This window comes from Zootoca vivipara, chromosome 8, assembly GCF_963506605.1.
Source record: "Zootoca vivipara chromosome 8, rZooViv1.1, whole genome shotgun sequence".
NCBI classification, from domain to species: Eukaryota; Metazoa; Chordata; class Lepidosauria; order Squamata; family Lacertidae; genus Zootoca; species Zootoca vivipara.
In genome coordinates this window covers 56,440,177-56,462,529 of record NC_083283.1, presented here as the reverse complement: position 1 = coordinate 56,462,529, position 22,353 = coordinate 56,440,177, and the positions used below count along the sequence as shown (strand labels likewise).

Sequence of the window (22,353 nt, the reverse complement as noted above, 5' to 3'; positions counted from 1 at the left end):
GGGCATAGTCTGGGGGAAATGACCATGTGAGTCAAAGCCAGCAGACCAAGATTAGCTCACAGACTGGAGTTCCTCAATCTCTGGCCTTGACTATCAGAAAAAGCTGTCAATATGTTCTCAGTGTAGTTGGAAAGACACTAAGCTGGCTTTACTGCACTTTAGCTATCCTCTGACATGGGGTCAAATTGAAACATAAGACTTTTTCTGTATGGTTCCCATTGACATGGCCTGTGCAGGCGCATAGTACGTGGGCATGTAGGTGCATGAGAACATGAGTATACAGTATGTGCATAATTCAACAGATGTCATGAAACATAAAAACCAAATTATACTGGGACAGCTAAGGGTGTATAGCATACCCACTGGAATTCATTCTTTTACCATACTGTCTGTCTGTCTGTCTGATAAAATGAATGACACGACAAAATGAAAGAACACATATCACGTCTTTAGCAAACACCACAACAGTTGCAGACATTGCTAAGGGTGACAAAAAACAAAGTACTGGTAGCAATACTTACAGGTCTGAAAATATGAATATCTTGTGCTCTGGATACTAGGTGAGAGCTTTTTGCAATACAAGTAGCTGTCTCCAATTTATCTCCTGTTAACATCCATATCTATGAAGTAATTGAGAGTCAGTTTAGTTGACTATTACTTGTCTATTGCGTTCACAAAAAATGCAAATGTATCTCTGTCCTGAGCATTGTATTCAATTGCTGTCTATCAAAGCAAATTCTTATTATATATCATTAAACAAAAAAGTATAGGTCCCCCTCTGCTAAGGATATGGTGCAGGGTGCAGCTGTTGAGCCAGTAGTGGATGGTGCGATGGGGCAGAAGTGCTCACCTGACCTCTTAGCAGCAGATTTGCTGCTTTATACTAAGAGTGGGAGGTACAAGTTTGTGGGGAGGTTAGGGCTGTGCAAATGCACTGAGGGAGTTAATACAGCCCTCCTACCAGCATGTTCACACAGTGCTGAGCTCCCCACCATCTTGTATCTCCCACTCACCTTCCCAGGAAGCAGCAGTGATTCACCAGCCAAGAGATCAGGAGAGGAGCAGCACCACTCCTGCCCTCGCCCCATCTGCTACTGGTTGAAGCTCTGTGTAGGAAGAACGGGTAGTTTAGGTTGATAGGACAAATAATAATAATAATAATAATAATAATAATAATAATTATTATTATTATTATTATTATTTATACCTCGCCCATCTGGCTGTTTCCCCAGCCACTCTGGGCGGCTTCCAACAGAAAAAATAAAATACAATAATCTATTAAACATTAAAAGCTTCCCTAAACAGGGCTGCCTTCAGATGACTTCTAAAAATCTGGTAGTTGTTTTTCTCTTTGACATCTGATGGGAGGGCGTTCCACAGGGCAGGTGCTACTACCGAGAAGGCCCTCTGCCTGGTTCCCTGTAACTTGGCTTCTCTCAACGAGGGAACTGCCAGACGAAGGTCATGTGAGGTAAGTCAGTACTGTTATTCAAACAGATGTGTCTGTGGCTGCATTCATGGAATATTTCACAGAGAAACATTTTATGACCGTTGCAGGTACAGAATATATTTATGTGTACTTTTGTGCACATTCTTCATGGAATAGTTATCTATTGCTGTAATAGTTAAATAAGTCTTCCATGAGAAGTGACAACATGGGTATAAGAGAACAGAGCTGGGCTCCTCCTTTCTCTCTCTTTAGTTCTGCGGCTTGATCTGCAGGAGGTTATCCAGTATCCAAACGCTCCTTGTGTTGCTTCCTTCTCACATGGTAGCAGACTGAATCATTTGCTATTCGTGGAAATAAATCTACCATGCAAAGACAACAAATTTAAAGAAACAAGTTAACTATCTGACAAAACACAAGCTAGTACCTTTATTCCAGCATTTCGAAGCATCTCCAGAGTTGGCCTGACATCAGCCTGTAGTTGATCTTCAACTCCAGTGAGACACAGTAATTCCATTTCTCTTTCTAAACTCTCCACAACAGCGGCCACCTTGAGGGTTCTGTCATGTATACTTAATTTTGCTTGGTTGTATCGATTCTATTTACAAGACAAAAATCTAACTTTATATGCATAAAAGGTTTTTACTTGTTGCCAGCTGGGACACTACCACAAGGATGTAAGAGCAGTCCCGCTGGGTTAGTCCAGCACTTTGTTCTCACATTGGCAAACCTCAGTACAACAACATCCCCCCCCCGCACTTTGATTCACAACAACTGATATACAGAAGCATACTGCTTCAAGACAGTGGAGGCAGAACATAGGCATCACATTTAGCGCCACTGATATTCTTATGCTCAATTAATATCTTAAGGCAGAAATTTTCAACCTTTTTGAGTCCACGGCTCCCTTGACCAACTACATTCTTTTTGTGGCACCCCTGTGGAGCTTAGGAGCCCAGTTATGTCACCCCCTTGCTTGCAGAGCTAGCAGCCACTCACCCTTTTTCAAACACCCTCCCTTATGTAGGGTTCCCTCAGCCTCCTCTCCTCCTTCCTTGGGAGTTCTCTGGGAAGCCGCAGCTGCCACTCCTGGTTTCTAGGCTCCCCCCCCTTGCTCCAAAGAGAGGCGCCACCACACACTGCCCCACAGGGCCCTGGAAAGCACCCCTGGGCAGCCCCAGAGGCACCATTCGCCTAGGGAGCTTGTAGCCAGGGCCGCTGCAACAGTTGTGCAAGCCTCTGGGAGGCAGAGACGAGAGACGGCATTAAAGGAGGCAGGGAAGGAAAGAGGGACAGAGGCCAGTGTTCTCGTGGCACCCCAGACCATCATTCAAGGCACCCTAGGGTGCCACAGAACACTGGTTGAAAACCACTGTCTTAGAGGAACAACATTCCATAGCTCAATGCACAGGAGACAACAAGCCTGAAAACTTAAAGATGAGGCTTCAACTGTTGACAGCCTTCCTTGCTGCCAGGTTTTCTCCTCCACTCAGAGATAAGTTTGAGAAGAGGGCAAGAGCTGTGATGATGGAGGTCTGGGAGAAAGCTTCATGGGGCTCAGTGTATTTTCAAGCTTTCTTGAGAAAAGTCCAAGTTTTCTCAAAGTTTTCTCCTAAAAGCCCGCAAAGACTGAGCCTATGATAAAACAAGCTAGAGTAGATCTCGCTCATCATTAGTCTATATTAGCCAGAGGTTTAACATTCTAAATTATTTTGAAACACTGAAGTATTTTGGATTAAGTGTGTTGTTAAACCCAGAGTAAATCAAAAGCATCAGTATAATACAAGGGTTTTCTACCTCAAAATCCTGATACTGTTCTTCGGTTAATGATTTTTTGGCAACAACCAGAGTGCGTAGTCCTTCTCTTGCCATGTTACCACACTAAAATTGCATATAATAAACAATAAAGCATAGTCATGAATCATGCAGAAATGGCTTTACAAGTGATAGGGGCCAATTCACCCAACTCATATTAATAGGCTTTGATATTGCAAATGAATGATCAATGAGAAAAAACTCTAAGGCTGGAAATGATGCAACATCATTTTGCAAGTTTCTCCCAGCTATTCAAGGAGGGTTATACCAGCTCCAGCCCTTTCTGAAAGGGTGAGTCCAGAAGGTGGTTCTGGAGGGTGGCCTTTTCCACCCCAGAGCTACTGGCTTTTGTGGCGCTTCAAGCTTCCAGCCTCTCACATTTCTAATGCTCACTTCCATCTACTATTCAAGAGAGGCAGTGGAAACCTGAAAGAAGTGGCTGGAGGCAGTTCTGGGAGGGCAAGCAAATAAACTTAATCCAAATAATATAGAAGTATATTGGTTGAGAAGACCACCGATGTGGTTTGCAACCAGTTTTTAACAGGATTACTCTATGCCGTGCTGGGAAACGGGACGGGACGGGGGTGCTGGAGGGATCCGTTGCACCACGGTGCCAGGGCGCCAGATATGCTTAAGACGGCCCTGTTTCTAAACTGGTATGTACCAGGGTGAGGGCCTTTTCAGAGGTGGAATTCCCTCTCCCAGCAATTCTTTGCCCCCCCCCCCCATGTCCTTTAAAGCTGCACCCAAATACCCTTTTTAAACTTATCCAAGCCTTGTATTAATTTTACTGCTGTCCCCTTATATATTTTTTACTTTGATGTTTTAAAAGATTTAACATGTTTTATATGTTTGTTTTAAACATTTTTATTGAAAAATGTGATGACTTACCATAAAAGGTGGGATAGTAGTATAATAAATACATAAACTGATAGTAAAAACAAATAAGTGTCATGGAAGTTCTATGTAAAAACAGCAAATAAAGCTGAAAATAAGGAAGCCTGATTGTGAATATTCAACCAAACATTTATGTGGTCCTCTACATGATTTGTAAGCCATTGGTTTATTTCAACAAGTTTCATTCCTGCCCACCCAAGTTACACATATTTAAAATGATTTTTAGATTAGTTTTACAGGCTGATGTATCTATGTGTAATAGGTGAATTATATTACTATAGCATAAATATAATTGGTAGTAAGTTTACTTTGTTAAATTAAAACACAAGAATTAAAAATAATACAAAACAGCAACATTAATGATTCTTTAAAATGCTTGATGCTGTCTAGTGCAAAATGATTATTGATTTGACCTCATAATGCTAAATAAATTAAGCAAGTATTTTACAATTAATTGTGCATCATTATCGCCAAAAGTAATTTTTATGACACTTTATTAGCTCTTCAGGGAGTTTAATTTATTCATGCCCCTGATTAAATCAAACTGCCTGAAGCAGGTATTGATTTATATTGCCAATACCATTATGAACATGCATTGTGTGATCATCACATTACCATATTGTCTATATGTAAGGTCAAATTAAGACAATTGCTGGTGTCTAGTACAGCAACACAGTGCAATGTATTTAGTTTGTGAAAATAAATTAATTTATAGCTTAATGATACAGTAAAAATGTATGGTAGTTAAAAAGAAAATAAAAGAAAAAAGTTGGGTGCATCTAAAGAAGCTCTTTCAACCTCATTTTATATGTTTATTTGTTCTGGAATGAATTCTGAATACTTAAAAAGGACACCCATCTGTTGTTTAATTTGAGAGTTAACTTTCTTCTTCTTTTTGCATTATACAAAATTTCTAAACCACTGCAACTCTTTAAAACCTATTAGTGATACACTTAATTGCATTTCCCAATCCATTATTTCTTTGGTTCATTATTTCTATCTTAGAAGCAGACAGATGTTATTGGACTGGAAGCCATTACTATTTTGTTTCTGTTCTTTAATTTCACAGTTCTACATTTCCTTATGACAAAGTAAAACAGTTACTTTTTTATCTCATATTGAAACAACTGTTTTTAACATTTCTTACCTCCTCTTCTAGCCAGTCATTATACTGAACAATGGAGGACATTGCAACATCTGCACCTTTCATGTAAAACGTAATTTCACCTGTAGATTCATCCTGCAGGGGAAGAGACTATATATTGGAAAACAGCATAGTCTACTCATACCACAGGCAAAGACCCATAGCCTTTGGTAAGTTATTACCAAAGACATAAAGTATTTGAGGACAAATTTATATTATTCATATAGTTAGCCAACTTTTATATTTGAAAACTTGTACTCATTTTCAAAACAATAAACTTTCATAAATATATGATCTGCAAAACAGATGAAGAAAAAATACTGACAAAACTTACTCTCACTATGATTCCCATTCGTTTGCTTTCAGATGTAAAAGGGAAAATTTGCAGAATATAGTATGTCAGAATCTGTCCACTGGGGGTTTTCAGCTGCATTGAAGTTAAATCCCTGCTCACCAAAGTAAGACCAACACTTTCTGTCCATTGTACCAGAGCTACCTAAAAAGAGAAATAAGTTTTGATTGTCAATTGTATCCAGTGCAAATAAAACTGCACACAATTGTCTATGATTAACTGTAGAATCTAAAAACTTAAAAAACAAGAATTTTTTGTACCATATATAAGCCAAGGTATGAAATACCAGGCCAACAAAATCCCTTAAGGATTACAATATACAGTCGTACCTTGGAAGTCGAACGGAATCTATTCCAGAAGTCTGTTTGGCTTCCAAAACATTCAAAAACCAAATCACAGCTTCTCATTGGTTGCAGGAAGCTCCTGCAGCCAATCAGAAGCTGTGGAAGCCCCATTGGATGTTCAGATTCCAAAAGAACATTCGCAAACCAGAACAATCACTTCTGGCTTTGCAGCGTTCAGAAGCCAAAACGTCCAAGTTCCAGGGTGTTCGGGATCCAAGTTATGACTGTACAGGTATTCATAAATCCATTACAAACAATGATAAGCTCTAGTTACAGGTAGGTAGCTGTGGTGGTCTGCCATAGTCGAAACAAAATAAAAAAATTCCTTCCAGTAGCACCTTAGAGACCAACTAAGTTTGTCATTGGTATGATCTTTCGTGTGCATGCACACTTCTTCAGATAATGAAAAGCTCATAACTGTTTCCCATACAGTTTGGTACCAGTGATGTGTATACCTTTTTATGTTGGAAATTGAAGGAATCTGAAACACTGAGTGTTGCAGCCCAAAGGCCACATGCAGCCCCCAAGGCCTTTTTTGGCGGCCCTTGACAACATTTGACCTCACGTTGCCTTCCCAAAACCAGGTTAATGAGGCTCTGGGTTTTGGTAAGGAGGTGTGAGGGCTCTGCCATGTTCCTGCAGTCTACCCATCTCCTTCCCAAAGCCTAGTTACCTTCAGGACGGAGGTAGGAAGACTCTAGGACCCTGCCAAAGCCTTACGCCTTCTCCCCAAAGACTTGCTTACCCAGCTTTGGGAAGGCAGTGTGAGGGCTGGGGAGCATCAAATTTTAGGCTCACTCCTCCCTCCCCCCCCCTCCCCGACAGGACAGTAATCTATGTTGACGTTCTCTTGTGGTCCACTTGGTATGAAAATTTGAGCTGCCCTGTTCTATAAAGAACCCAAAGAAGAGCTAGCTAAACTGACCTGCCTTCATTAGGCATGCATCAGGAAATAGATGCTACTAGTAAGAAATTAAGAAAGAACTCAGTGCCTAGTAATTAATGAGCAAAGTTTATTTGAGTATAGGGGGGGCAGTCTGAAAGACATGCTGCTGCATGTGTATTATTGTAAGCATCAGTAAATTAAAATATGGTGAAATGATTACTACATGAGAAATAGTCCAAAATAAATACACTTTAAAATGTCATTTTCAGATGCACAACAAAAGCTGTTTTAAGTTCGTCTAACAAGCTCACTATATTAGCTGCAAATGATCCAATACCCCAAAGGTTAATTTTCAATTTTCACAGTGAAAGGTTACTATTACATTCTGACCTGTAAATTGCATCTTTCCGTTAATACCCTATCATCTCATTTGTGTCCCTTTGCAACGAGGACTTGAGTGTTCTATATTTGGTGACTCACATCTGTTTATTATTTAGTTTATGCTTGGCTTCACATGCATGTTGAGTTGGCAGTTTATAGCACAGCTACATTTTAGAGAGTTATACCTGTGCTAACAGATAAGGCCAAGGAGCCAATAGAGAAGAATCACCAGGCTTATGCATTTATTAGAGAATCCCAAAATATCAGTATCTGGTAGTTCAGTCAAATATGTTAGCCTATCAACAGTACTCAAAGAAAACTAGGCTTGGATCCTAATCTTCTTCATTTATGGGAAGAAGTTTCTTTTGACAAAATGAGTCTCATGCTCATGGAAGGGTCCATGAGTGCAATTAGGATGAGAGCCATAGCAACCTGGAATACAGTGTCTCCTGTGCTACCACAAATCATTTGGCCTTGCTCCAAATGGAAATGGAACAGGGAGAAAACTTGCATAAGAAAGGAAAAAGACCACCTCTTAAGGGTGTTGTGCCCTTTTCTCTGACTCAAAAGAGAGTTGGCAACTGAGGCCCTTCATGTCATTCCACAAATGAGTGAAGCCCAAGGTGCTTTGGTTTGGTGGTGCCACCCCCCAGCTGTGGGATGCTCTGCTCCCTGCAGCACAACTGGTACCAATGCTGTTCAGTTATCCACACTGACTGAAACCCCATCTCTTCTTCCAGCTTTTTGGTGGGGATGGGAGCTGAGCTATTAAGGCACCTAGCATTCTCATAGGAAGCAGATTAAGCGATGCAGGTTTTGAGATGGTTTTACTGGTTTACAGGTTTACAGATGGATTTTATATAGTACTGTATGTTTTTATATTGTTGTTATTTTAAGGTGACCAGCCCTGAGATTATGTACAATGAAGGGCAGAATATAAATCTTTCAAATATATAAAACAAAAAGCCTTCCCTGTCCCCAAATTAGGTTGCTGATTAAAAAAAAAGTTTGGAGGAGAAACAGGGAGTGAATTTTAAAAGTGAGTTCAGTTCTGTACTAGAAACTAATTCTTATGCTGAGCTTGTGCACAGATCTGCTATTTCTGATATACAGTGGTACCTCGGTTTATGAACACAATTGGTTCCGGAAGTCTGTTCATAAACTGAAGCGTTCATAAACTGAAGCGAACTTTCCCATTGAAAGTAATGGAAAGTGAATTCATCCGTTCCAGATGGGTCCACGGAGTTCGTAAACCGAAAATTCGTAAACCGAGGTGTTTATAAACCGAGGTTCCACTGTATATATATAGTAGATGTGACAAGCCTTGAGTCTGCCCCACCTCTAATTTAGAAATGTAACAACAGCAATATCATTTTTGTGAACATTTTTTATTAAACTTTGTATTACTTTTTATTTTACTTTAATTCCATTGCTCTTCCCCCACCATGTCTTCACAAAATATTGAAATAAAGTTTAATATTTCAAACGTTGGATGTTTTGGTATATGTGCAGGTAAAGTGTAGCAAATAAGAAGCTAGTTCATTAGAATTAGCCATCATTAAAATTGTGACTAATCCATCTTCACTGACCAAAGAGGGGCAAAGGTCTTCAAAGGCTCCTGTTCATAGTACGTCTCTGAATTATTTGGGCTTGTGACCTTTGAACTTACTGCTCTATTTACTAAGTTCATATCCTTTTATGACTGTTCATTTCATTAGTTTATCACCAGCTTTCTATGATTTAACTGGGCATACATGTATGATAACAGAGCATCAGCAGTTAGGTTTCATCAGTGGAATTCTCAATATGTTCCCTTTCCTTGGTATGCTGTAGAGGGCACAAGGAGTAGACAAATGAAACTTTCCATTCTTTCAGAGAAAATGAAATATTGATCACTTATCATAAGAAACAATGAGCTTGGCATAAGTAGAGCTCATGCTATGAATACAGAATAAGTTACTTATCTGAAACTACAGTAGCTACATGCATTATAATGAAGCTTCCCATTGGACTTAATTCCTTCAAAATTTGTTATCAGACATTTCAATGCCCATTAATACTGTGCATACTTGAAACTGGGTTCTTCCTATTCATTCATTTATTGTGGAATGTTTTCAATATATTCTGTAAAGTTTTAATGTTTTAGCAAAAGAATGATATATGCTTGAACTATTTACATATTTTTCTTGATCGTCGGCTGCGAACATTTTCTGCCGTTTTAAGACTATATGGTGCATGCTGCAAAGAATACTAGTATATGCTGTCACAAATGCGATCAGCTATAAATTATCAGAAAACACTGCATTGTTTAAAAACACTGAATGCATAAAACCAGTCTGTCAAATGATACTATTGCTTATTAACCAAATATGTTTTGATAGGTCAACAAATGAGGTTAAAAAGAAAACATCAATTGAACCATTTCCCTAAATAAAGCTCCAGGGTGCAATATTCACAGCAGTATATTCAATAAAAATGCTTTTAAAATGGTAGTTGTGTGATTGGGAAACATTGCATCATCTGTCAACCTAACTGCAAGAAAGTTCAATAAGCTAAATAATGAACCATTTACATTATTTTCCTTAGGCTCCAGTCATTTGCAAGGATAGCATCAATAGAGCTCTTAAAAAAATTATGATAAAGACCTTCTGGTCTTTTCAGTTGTAGCTTTCTTTTTGTGATACAAAGATTTTTAGGTTATCGGAACATTTTCACAACTTTATTTTTGCTTACGACTAACACTTTTTAAAAAATTCTCAAAAAAATTTTTTTTGCAAGAATTTCAGGAGACATAAAGTAACTGTCATGATCACAAAGTAAAGCTGATATTCACTGAGGATGGTACCTAACTAGATTGTATTCAGAACAGATACACTAAAATGAACAGATGTAAAGCTGGTCATGTATAACTTAAGTCCATTAATTCCAATGGGTCTATTTTGAATTTTACCTAGCCAGATATCACCATAAGATTATTCCCTTCATTTTGTCTATTTTTTACTACGCCAAAATTAAAGGGTGGCTTCCAACAGCACCAGCCCTCTTGCAAATGGACTTCAGCTTTTACAACAGGACTCCCTTCTTCTCCTTTCTCTCATATCCACAAAATCTGTTTTACACGATTGGGGCACCCTCTGGAGCAGATGGGGTCACAGGGGTGGCTGTGGAATGAAGAAGGGGAGTCCACTAGTGTGACATTGGATATGGCCGATAATGGATATATGTTGTGATCATGCATATCAAGGCATGTGAACTGCCTCTTACTAAAATGGTAACTACCAACCGGTAAGCTTGACATTGATACCAGGTATCCTACAAAAGGTATCTACATAATGGCTTTCAAATTTAAAACCAAGATAACATAACATAACATAACATAACATAACATGACATGACATGACATGACATGACATGACATGACATAACATAACGAGACAATTAAAATAAAGGCAGCACTTCAGTGATAAATGAGTAATCCACGAAAATACTAGCTACCAGACCATCTCAGACTTCATGAGGCCAGCAAATGCTATTCTAAAAAAAAAAAAAAAGGCTCGGAAAGCATTTACCAGACTCTTCTAGGCAGAAAGTTCAATGGGGCTGGTACTGCCAATGAGAAGGCCTCAGACCTGGAGGCACCCAAAGTAGAGCACCCTCATTTTCAGGTACCCACTAAAGAGCATTTTCTACCCGTTACCCGCACCCCCAAATTCAAATTTAATAAATTCAGAAGACCATAAACAATTCAATATATACCCTGTTTCTCATATTTTAAGACATACCCATAAAATAAGCCATAGCAGGATTTTAAGCATTGAAGGAATATAAGCCATACCCCGAAAATAAGACATAGTGATAGGCGCAGCAGCAATGCCAGCCGTGGCAGGAGGAGGAGGAAAAAAATAAGACATCCCTTGAAAATAAGCCATAGTGGGTTTTTTTGAGGAAAAAATAAATATAAGACATGTCTTATAATATGAGAAACACGGTATGTAGCTAACAAGCCATTTTAAAAAAGGAAAATCAAATGGTTTTTCTTTGTGAATTCAGAACTAATTATTTAAACATCATTACTGAATTTTATGGGACGTGGGTTAAACCACAGAGCCTAGGGCTTGCCGATCAGAAGGTCGGCGGTTCGAATCCCCACGACGGAGTGAGCTCCTGTTGCTTGGTCCCTGCTCCTGCCAACCTAGCAGTTCGAAAGCACCTCAAAGTGCAAGTACAGCCATACCTCGGTTTAAGTACGCTTCAGTTTGAGTACTTTCAGTTTAAGTACTCCGCGGACCTGTCTGGAACAGATTAATCCACTTTCCATTACTTTCAATGGGAAAGTTCGCTTCAGGTTAAGTACGCTTCAGGTTAAGTACAGACTTTCTGAACCAATTGTGTACTTAAACCGAGGTACCACTGTAGATAAATAGATAAATACAGTGGGAAGGTAAACAGTGTTTCCGTGCACAGCTCTGGTTCGCCAGAAGCGGCTTTGTCATGCTGGCCACATGACCTGGAAGCTGTACGCCAGCTCCCTCAGCCAATAATGCGAGATGGATATCGCAACCCCAGAGTCGGTCACGACTGGACCTAATGGTCAGGGGTCCCTTTACCTTTACTGAATTTTATAACCAGTTCCCAGCTCATTTAACTGTAGTTACATAGAACCATGCTCATTCAGAAAAATCATTATATGTCAATTATATTGTGGTTATATTGTGGACCCAGGTGGCGCTGTGGTTAAACCACTGAGCCTAGGGCTTGCTGATCAGAAGGTCGGCGGTTCGAATCCCTGTGACGGGGTGAGCTCCTGTTGCTTGGTCCCAGCTCCTGCCAACCTAGCAGTTCGAAAGCACGTCAAAATGCAAGTAGATAAATAGGAACCGCTCCAGCGGGAAGGTAAACGGCGTTTCCATGTGCTGCTCTGGTTTGCCAGAAGCGGCTTTGTCATGCTGGCCACATGACCTGGAAGCTATACGCCGGCTCCCTCGGCCAATAATGCGAGATGAGCGCGCAACCCCAGAGTTGGTTACGACTGGACCTAATGGTCAGGGGTCCCTTTACCTATATTGTGGTTTATGTATATGCTGATTTTTGGTCCCCAAAGTGGTAAATATAATAGTAATACAAAGAAATGTACAATAAAAATATAATAAATATGATAGCTAGCAAAACAATACAAAACAGCAAACAAAAATGCCGGATAGTGCCTGACCTAAGCGGTGAACCAGCCAAAATATAATGGTGAATGACTAACCTGGCACTATCTCACTCAATCCAGTGACTGCCTTTCATTCAGTCTTCAGTGTTGTTGTCACTATTCCCTTCTTCTTACATCAGGGCACACAAGCAGGTCCCTATGCCCTAAACGGCCTCTCACCAGGGTCCTTCCATAAAGAGGCTAGTCCCTCACCCTCACTAAATAAATGAGTTTGTTTCCAACCATGGGCTGGATCCAAACATGACCTTCCTCAGATGGATTTAACCAACTGAAGATATATTGTAAAGATTGCCGCACCTTCTACCATTTATTTGGCAGATGAATTTTCCTTTAAAATCACAGCACAGTGGTACTTCTACTTACGAATAACTCTACTTATGAATGTTTCTACTTACGAATGGAGCTCCGTCCGCCATCTTGGATGCAGTTTAGATGGGATTTTTTCTACTTACGAATTTTTAGATAGGGTTGCTTCGACTTACAATTTTTTTCTCCCAATGCATTCCTATGGGATTCGACTTACAATTTTTTTCGACTTATGTGAGTTCGGAACGCATTAAATTCGTAAGTAGAGGTACCACTGTATTTCAGAGGCATTATAGCAATGGCTCTTGTATTCTAAACATATCAAACTACGTACCCGCACTACGTGCCATTAATTGTTGTCTGCAGTTGTAAATGTTGTTATGCTCTAATCTAAGCATTGCAAATACAGTATAGCAAGGAGAACCCAATTGTTATTTACTACATTTCCTGTAAAGGTAAAGGCAAAGGTACCCCTGACCGTTAGGTCCAGTCGCGGACGACTCTGGGGTTGCGCACTCAACTCGTTCTATAGGCTGAGGGAGGCAGCGTTTGTCTGCAGACAGCTTCCGGGTCATGTGACCAGCATGACTAAGCCGCTTCTGGCGAACCAGAGCAGCACACGGAAACGCCATTTATCTTCCTGCTGGAGCAGTACCTATTTATCTACTTGCACTTGACGTGCTTTAGAACTGCTAGGTGGGCAGGAGCTGGGGCCGAACAACGGGAGCTCACCCTGTACATTTCCTGTAGCAAGTGACAAATATAAATATCACAACTTAGTTGAAAATATAAAAATTATGATGAAAGCCTTACCTCGTCAGGGCTAGAAGCTTGGTAAGTTCTGTTTTCATCACTGAAGTCCTGATCTACCTCAGCATATTCTGTTTCTCCAGTCACTCCTGCTCGGGATTCATATACAGGTGTAACGTTGTGACACAACGCAATAGCTTTTACTGCTTCGTGTATTCGACTGCTGACAGTTTTGCGAACTTTTGGTGCAGAAGACTGCATCTTTCTGGAAGGTGTTGAGCTTGTACCATTTCCACTTGACTGGGAGTGCGCCTTTAAAATATACACAGAATAACCAGATCAAATAAAAATATAGCTCATATATATTGCAGCAGGGGTGAGAAACTTCAGGCTTGGCCTTCCAGGCCTCTTTGTGGAATGAGGATAGCTGGTCATATATATATATTTATTTATCTATCCATGTGTGTGTGTGTGTCTGGAAACTTATTGCTTCTGTCAAAAGTAGTCTACTCTACAAAGGCAAAACTCACATCCATTGCTCTGTGAACACACCAACCACTGGAAAACAGCCCCTGGAAGTTGCCCACAAAAGAATGAAGCCTGAGGGAATGAAAGGCTTCCCCATCCCTGCATTACAGGTATGAGTTGAACCTGTAGTTTCTTGCCAAGAATACCTGACAGGTTTGTGTGGTGTAGTGGTTAAGAGCGGTAGACTCGAATCTGGGAAACCGGGTTCGCGTCTCCGCTCCTCCACATGCAGCTGCTGGGTGACCTTGGGCTAGTCACACTTCACTCAGCCCCACTCACCTCACAGGGTGTTTGTTGTGGGGGAGGAAGGGAAAGGAGATTGTTAGCCGCTTTGAGACTCCTCAGGGTAGTGATAAAGCAGGATATCAAATCTTCTTCTTCTTCTTATGGCAGGGATAGAGAACTGGGATAGAGAACTGGATTCAGCTGATAGGCTGGATCCTTATCTTTCCTACCCACTTACAAGCTACTTTTGACAAGCGGATGGGGCTGTCCATAACCTGATGTCACCATGATATCAAGTGACCCATTTTCCTTTGCCTGTTTGAAATCAACCCATAGCAGGCACAGCCCATCACTTTGAAAGTGTCAGCCATCTGATTTGTTGGCCCTTGCAAACCCCGTGCCTCTTTGGCTACACTAGGGACTTCCTGGTAGTAGACTCCCTAGTGCTAGTGTTTGTTATGGTGTCCTCTTTATTAAGCTTCCCTAGGCCTTATAATTCCAGTTGGAAATGAATATATTTCAGACAAATTCTTCAAAGTGACTTGCAAAATATTGCTCCCCCTTTTTGAGGGATATTGTGAATTGAACAGAGCTTCAAGTTACATGCTTTCTTATAAAGCTGGGGGGGGGGTGGAGAATAGAAAATTACATGACTCTTCCATTCAGCAGGAATGTACAGTGGTACCTCAGGTTACAGATGCTTCAGGTTACAGACACCGCTAACCCAGAAATAGTACCTCGGGTTAAGAACTTTGCTTCAGGATGAGAACATAAATCACGCGGCAGCAGCAGGAGGCCCCATTAGCTAAAGTGGTACCTCAGGTTAAGAACAGTTTCAGGTTAAGAACGGACCTCCGGAACGAATTAAGTTCTTAACCAGAGGTATTTTTCATGTTACTTTTCCTGGTGTGTTGCCAAGAGGGGTACTGGGAAAGCCAGGTGTTTCTTTGCACCTTCCAAGCTGTCAAAGGTGGCCAGGACACACTGTATTTCAGGAGTTGGCTATCCACACGTTATAAAACCTTGTGGCTTCAGGCTGTTTTCAATATGTACTTTAAGAGTATGCATCAGGAAAGTTAACATGGGCAGAGTTCCAAGATGGGTTGTACCTTGAGAACACAGATGATCACTGTTATATACATGGCGAACACAGATTTTACTGACTGCTAGATTTTAATATTTTTCAATGCCACAGTAATGTGCTGAGCTACCGGAGAAATTTGCTCTTGTAGCGGTCACAAATGTTTCTGTAAAAAGGCAAGATAATGTATGCTAATGTTGCTACTTCTTGGAAAGAGATATTTTAGGCTAGTATTACTAAACAATTCCTCTCACCTCACTTGTATTATCAAACCAACTTTTTGTTCTCTATAGGGTAACACCACTGAAACCCTGTTTGGCAAGCAAGCATTTCTTTTTGACTCCATGTACTGATCCACTGAACCGTGAATATTCTGCCCATCAAATTACAGTGTAGTCTAATAAAGGGTTTAACTTTCTGATCATCTGGCACTGCTTTTCAGCTATTGCTTTAAACCTTTGCATTTACATTCTGCTAACACTGATGCCATTATAGCCACAAATAAATTAAGCTGATTTACTCCTTCTGAATTATGTTATGTTTATTGATGCTTGTATAATTTAATTTCACACAAATTCCATTAAAGATTATGCCCTCTATCACAAAATGCTTCCAGTGGGGAAATATAATCAGGTTATAATAGATTTGTGTGTTGCATTAGAGTGGACCTACTTGACTATTGTCATCTTAATAATAAAACTGAACACAAACAAGGGGAAAAATCAATGCCACGCAAGAACTACTGTATAACTGGCTGCTTTAATAATCATTGCTTAAATAAAAGAATATGCCATACATACTTTTGGAAGCAACAACTATTAAACCATTATTTCCCAAATGATGGCTATTTCTCCATTTTTCATACTAATAAAATATGGCAGAAGTAAATTTGTTTATTAGGATATTTATAACTGGGGGGCGGGAGAGAAATTGTCCTAATAAAATAATTCTTTCTCAAGCGAAAGAAACTATCATGTGTTGTTTTTTTAATTGCAAAGCTTTTGATTTTAAATATGCTAAAATCCTCCAGTTTGTTCTCTACCCTTCATTTCGAAGTTAGTTTAGGCTTTGAAAAATGTATCAGGTAAATAAAACAGACCTTTCTGCCTGGTGGTTGTAACAGCGGCATAATGCATGCATGCACTAACAACTATCAGCTAAATCTCAGTTTCAATTAAGCTGGTATGGATGCATGTTAGATATTTTTTGACCTACATGAGGTTGCAAGCATTTTTGTTTTTCTTACAAAGGGAATATAATGCCACAAACATGTACCCCAAATTAACAAACAAATTAACAAACAGAGGTTTATGAAATATAAACTGGAATGAAGGAATGGGACATTTTTTAAAATAAAAACCTTTTTGAAAAATCTGACTTTTCAGCAAAATAAGATACCATATATTGACACTGCATCAACCTCCCCACCACCTCCCCTCTCCCCCAGCCAGGGGATTGTCTGGCTGGTCGATGACGTGACCAGGATCCTCCAGGCAACGCGAGACTCCACCTCCCGCCCCCGGAGGGGAGTGGGCAGCCACGTGGTCCACCACAACTCCTCCCCACATTTAAGTGGAGCGGATCTCTGACCAACTTGGTAAAATTAACACAATGAACATCAAGAACACTGGGATTTTGTCATAGTACACATTTTTCTAAAACCTGTATTTGGCTCTGAGTAGTAGTAAGGAAAGTGACAAGCACAAAATACCTGGGAATAGGAATTGATAATATGATTCTGAATTTCATCCATTGTATCTGTTCCATATGACACAGTGCCGAGATGGAGGCGTTTAAATATCATCTCATTCTGGGTAAGTGTACCTGTAATATAAACATCAAATATCCAGCTCAAATATTAATTCAATAATCAGTTTCTTTTATGGGAACTTTCTGCCATCCTAAAGAGCCTCCCATCTTATTTTTTTTAATGTATCTCAGTAAAACTGCAATCCTATACCTACTTACCTGAGAGTAATAAACAGAACATGAAGGCTGCTGTGAAACTGGGCTCAGGATTAGAATATAATTGTCAAACTCCAGTATTCTCAAGGTAGTTGAGCTGAACAGCAGACTAGAAATTAACTTTGGTTCTCTAGTAAGACCTGACAACACTACTGAATATATAGTTTTGTGTTTTGTTTTAAAGCACTCAGTCTGGATAATGGGAATGTGTGTGTGTGTGTGTGTGTGTGTTTGTATATTCACTTAAACTATTATTTAAACAAACATTGGTCCATTTATTTTAAGTGTTCACAGTACTAAGTTATCCCCAGATGGCATAATACAGTCCAGTTTTCCTCTCCACACCTTTATGCATAAGCACTTGTCAAGCTGTTGTCGGGAATAGGGATTCTTGGCACAGTCTCGGTATCTCTGTCCAGCCCATCCTTCTTTATTAATAAAAGAATGTGAGTAGATGGAAAAGGACATGGAAACTGCACCCAGGACTCACCTTCAGCCTGGTAAGGGCAGAGTGCTTGTGTTGTACACACATCAAAAAGCTAGAAATGGGGTTACATTATGTGTTACAGGAACCTTAACATGGGCAGCTACTGAACTCTAAGCTTTTTTAAAAAAATAAATGTATCCGTAAATTATCTAAGAGTAAATTACATCAGTAAATGAAAAACATTGCCAATTTGGATGTGAAAATATGCACATATACAAAAAATTTAAGATCCTGGCACTAACTGATTGGCTACAGTCTTCATTAGTTAACACAACATCTAACTGTTAAAAAAATACTATAATCCTAAATTACTTGAGGTTTCAATTTTCTGGACCTTTGTGACAGATGTCACATTTCTATATTTTCACTAACTATCTGTGCTATAGAAAAAAGTATACAATTTTTTAATTTATTTTTTATCCAGAGTAGTGAGTGTCTGAAATTATTCGAACAGTAAGGCACACCAGTATACTGTACATTCACTGTGTTCCAATGAGATTTAAGCATGCTTATGTTTCTCATATTGCACAGCACTCACAGTTACAATATTGTCAATATTAATCAAGAACTGCAGAAAAAGAACATTTTGACAACCAATTGGGGAAATGTGTGGAAAATAGCATGTGGCAAAAATAAAATCCAGATACCATGTTGTCTTAAACAGGTCACTGGGAATTATCACTTCCCATTTCAACAAATTTAGCCTGTAATCGGTACTAAACCTTGAATTTCAGAATCGACATAAATAGTATGCTTTTAGAGATCACTTCCGATCTGCAAGAAACTACAGGGTGTCAGTCAACGAGTGACATTATGTTCACCGCTGTCAACGGTGACATGCTTGATTCCAAGAAAGCTTTAATTGAAGGTTGGGTGATGCAGGGTGTGATGATGAGGCAGAGGCCAGAAGTCATCACTGGACAGGTTCATGTGCTAATTCAGTCAAGGAAGTTTGCATACCATGTTATTTAAGCCTCAGTACAGGGTGAATGATCCCATTCTTTGAACCATGGCGAAACTGAAGTTACTTTTGTCATTTAACAATTCCTCAGGATGTATTATTAATTAACCTCTCCCCCCTTCTGTTTTTAAGCATTCTAACATAATGCTTCTGAAAGATATGGAATATCTTTATTTTAATTATTTTAATATAAGTATGGGGAAAGGTGACTAACATAACATACAGCTCAATACCCTTTCGGAAAACAGAAAATATTCTTTTCTGTAAATTTAAGTCTTAGCTTTGATCTCATGTTCTCTCTCAGTGTGTCAGCTAAACACAGCGTCATAGGAAAGAAGAATGCTAAAGTTTTGGAAACACTATAATTACTGTTCTGAGATTGGATATTGTTTAGACAGTTAACATGCAGCTTTTGCACCCAAAAGGGGACACCTCTATTTGTGCTCTTGAGGTATGTTCATGGTTGTCTGATTTAGATTTTTCTTTCCAACTGCACATGGCAGAGATTCAACTCCGCCCTTCCCTCAGTTTGTACAATATTCATGACTTACTCTTGATCATACAATTATCAGACCAAATCAGTTTGTAACATGTCTTTGGAGAAGTAACTTTACTCCATTTCACACATGGATGTATTTATAATAAATTAAGGTACATATTTAGAGTTCAGTCCAGAACCATAGTAATCAATGGAATTTCTGCAGTTTCCTTCAGTGAGGCATCAATCACTATGTGTCGTGATGCTGCATCCAATTATGTGCACTTAGTCCCACTGAAATTAATGAGTATAAGCATATGCAGTGTGTTTACAAAGCATCCTAATGTGCTAGCAGAATTTAACACTAGAAGATACGCTCATGGAGTTAATTCCATCACTGTAAAACCTGGAAATAGACAAAGCAAACTTTCCTCAGCTGATTTAATAGATATAGGTAAACAAAGAGGTATTTTATGAGGTATGCAATACCCAGGACATAGAAAACCTTACAAATTTAAAACTAGTGCTCCAGTCATGCCACGAAACAAGCATAGTAAATAATTAGCAAGTTTGCTTAATATTAGAGATGAGCTAAAGTTCAGAAGGTGCCAATTTTTACATCATTTTTTAATCTTTAAAATCAAAGTAGATTTATTGAATCCATAGTCATGACTCATGACTGCGATACGGTGCACGAAAAGCAATTGCTAACAGTGATTCAAAGCCTTTGAGCGGGGAAATGTCCTCCTCATATGTATGATTCAAAGAGCATGGCAAGTGCTGTTCATTTCTGTTTTTTCTCTAGATTGATGTAGAAGCAACTAAATGGAATGTGTGAAGCTGGGAAGGAGGATGGAACTGTGTAACTGTACAGATGTAACTGGTTACGTATAAGCAACATACCCTGTTTCCCCTTTTTTAATACGTAGTCAGAAAGTAAGCCATGGCAGGGTTTTTAAGCATTTGAGAAATATAAGACATACCCCCAAAATAAGCCATACTTCCGCTCCGCGGAAACCAACCCCCACAGGCACCTCCACTCACAGAGTCACTCCATGCAGCTGGCACTGCAGGAGCGCGATCAGCTCTGAAGTAGCGCTCCAAGAGCTCCGCTTAACAGCTGATCGCGCTCCCGCCTTGCTGGCTGCATCCCCGCGCTCCGCCTTCTCGTCCATCGCCGCCCTGCCGCTTCTGTGCTTGTCGCCACCGCTGGGCTCACTGCTTCTTCCTTGCCTGGCCTGGCCAAGGAGCTTGGAGCGCCCTGCAGCGGCAGGCAGAGCGCCTGAGCCAGCGGCCTCTGCCTGGCCCGGCCTAGGATGCCTGCTGCCCCGCCACCCGGAACCAGTGGCTGCTGCAGCGCCGAGCACTCAAGAGAACTGAGCAGCGCCCTGAGCCAGCGCCCTGAGCTGTAAAAACTGTACCGATAATAAAAAAAATAAGACATCCCACCGAAAGTAAGCCACCCTGTGTTTTTTTGAGGAAAAAAAGTTATAAGACGGTGTCTTAAAAAAGGGGAAAGACGGTAGTTTTCTTCTTTGTACAGGCATATACTGTATATGGCGGAGGGTGCAACTGTAGGTAGGATAACCAAACCACTGAGGGCAGTCAGCCAAAATTCTGTTGCTTGAAGCATAATCATTTTATTTGTATGCTGCCTTACCATAATTAAAACTATGCTCATGGTGGGTGGGTTACCCCACTAGAGCTGACAGGCTGCAAGTACTAGTTTGCAGGATCCTGAATCCCAACCTATATAGGAAGATAACACATGTGTGCCTTCACGGAGACCATGAAGCAGAACAAAAATTACAATTTAATTTTCATTTATACCTTTGAAAATAGGGAAAGAATCCAATGGTGCACAAGCAAACTACTGCTTGCACAAGGCTTCGTTTCCTCCTCTCCTCCCTGCAGCTCCCTGTGCATTGCCAGAATCTACTATGGAGAGTTTCCCTATCCCCTGAAGCAGATTTTGAGAGTGCTAGTAATGCTGCAAGTAATGCTGCAGTGGGGGAGAAAGGAAGATTAAGCCCCATTGCACAAGCATAAGTCTGTTCCTCTTGCACACATTGGATAGAACCTTGGTTTACAGCAGTTACACTAAAATGTTAATCTCATATAGTTTATCGTAAATGGTAAATTACAGAACCTTTAATTGGTGAGGTTTGCTAGTTTGAACAGAGGTTTCAAAGACACGAAGCGGGCACAGCAGCCATCAAATGATCAAAAGACACTCATTTAACACATAAGGAAAGTATCTTAAACAAAAAGTTTGTGTGGGATTGTTATAGTGATTTTTTAAATGCTCTTTAATGAAGCAAAGAGTTTTGTCTATGAGTGTATCATTAAACACAGAAGAAAGCAGGCAAATAAGAAATTAATTTCTAAAGATAAAGTCCTGCAGGCATCATTCCATGGGTGGCAACAGATGTAGTTCACAACAGAATACCAGGGAAGTTTTCTTAAAGCAGATGCAGAGATCTCTGATTAAATATTACTAGATGCTAGTTTGGCCTAATACCAAAATTCTAATAAAGCCACAATGAAACAAGCAAATACTGCTTAGGTAATTATAAGTAACTTTGCCAGGAGTTGCAGGAGAACATAACCTTTCATATTGTGTAAACAGTTGCTTAATTGCTGTGATATTTTCAACAACATTTAGCACTCAGGCATCAAACTCAAAAAGGTTGGAGAACCAAAATCTCTCAACCTCAACCCTGCACAGGGGTCACAGACAAACTTGCCAATTTTAATGGTGAACCAGTAACAGATCAGTGGCTAACTTATAAAAATAGCCCACAGACAACACCAGCCACACTCACTTCACAACTCTTTCATAACTTGCTTCTAAAAATTCCAGTTTCCACTTTCCTACCATCTAAAACTTCTTTCAATATGTCATTGCTTACCCTAAAAAAAGCAAAGAAGCAGGAGCGGCAGGTCCCCAAATCTGAGTATTGCCCAGCAGTTTGGATAAAGCATTGCAGAGACTCAGAGCCTCTTTAAAAGCCCCATGGGTCTTAATGTTTGACAGCCCTACACCAACAGCAATGATGTAGCTCCTTATCCAGTCCATAGGAACAAGGTA

General features: G+C 39.9%; 1 protein-coding gene across 5 annotated transcripts in view; it reads right to left on the bottom strand.

The window, feature by feature from the left end:
- The window catches only part of ATP9B (ATPase phospholipid transporting 9B (putative)), a 123,163-nt gene that overhangs the window by 12,801 nt on the left and 88,009 nt on the right, over window positions 1-22,353 (bottom strand). For all 5 annotated transcript variants that reach the window (XM_035126215.2, XM_060277934.1, XM_060277931.1 and 2 more), the window contains 7 exons: window positions 17,083-17,195; window positions 13,601-13,849; window positions 5,638-5,799; window positions 5,307-5,399; window positions 3,245-3,328; window positions 1,875-2,045; window positions 522-620 (listed from right to left, as the gene is read on the bottom strand). In XM_035126215.2, the coding sequence (XP_034982106.2) occupies window positions 522-620; window positions 1,875-2,045; window positions 3,245-3,328; window positions 5,307-5,399; window positions 5,638-5,799; window positions 13,601-13,849; window positions 17,083-17,195 (971 nt within the window). The remainder of the gene's footprint in view (window positions 1-521; window positions 621-1,874; window positions 2,046-3,244; window positions 3,329-5,306; window positions 5,400-5,637; window positions 5,800-13,600; window positions 13,850-17,082; window positions 17,196-22,353) is intronic.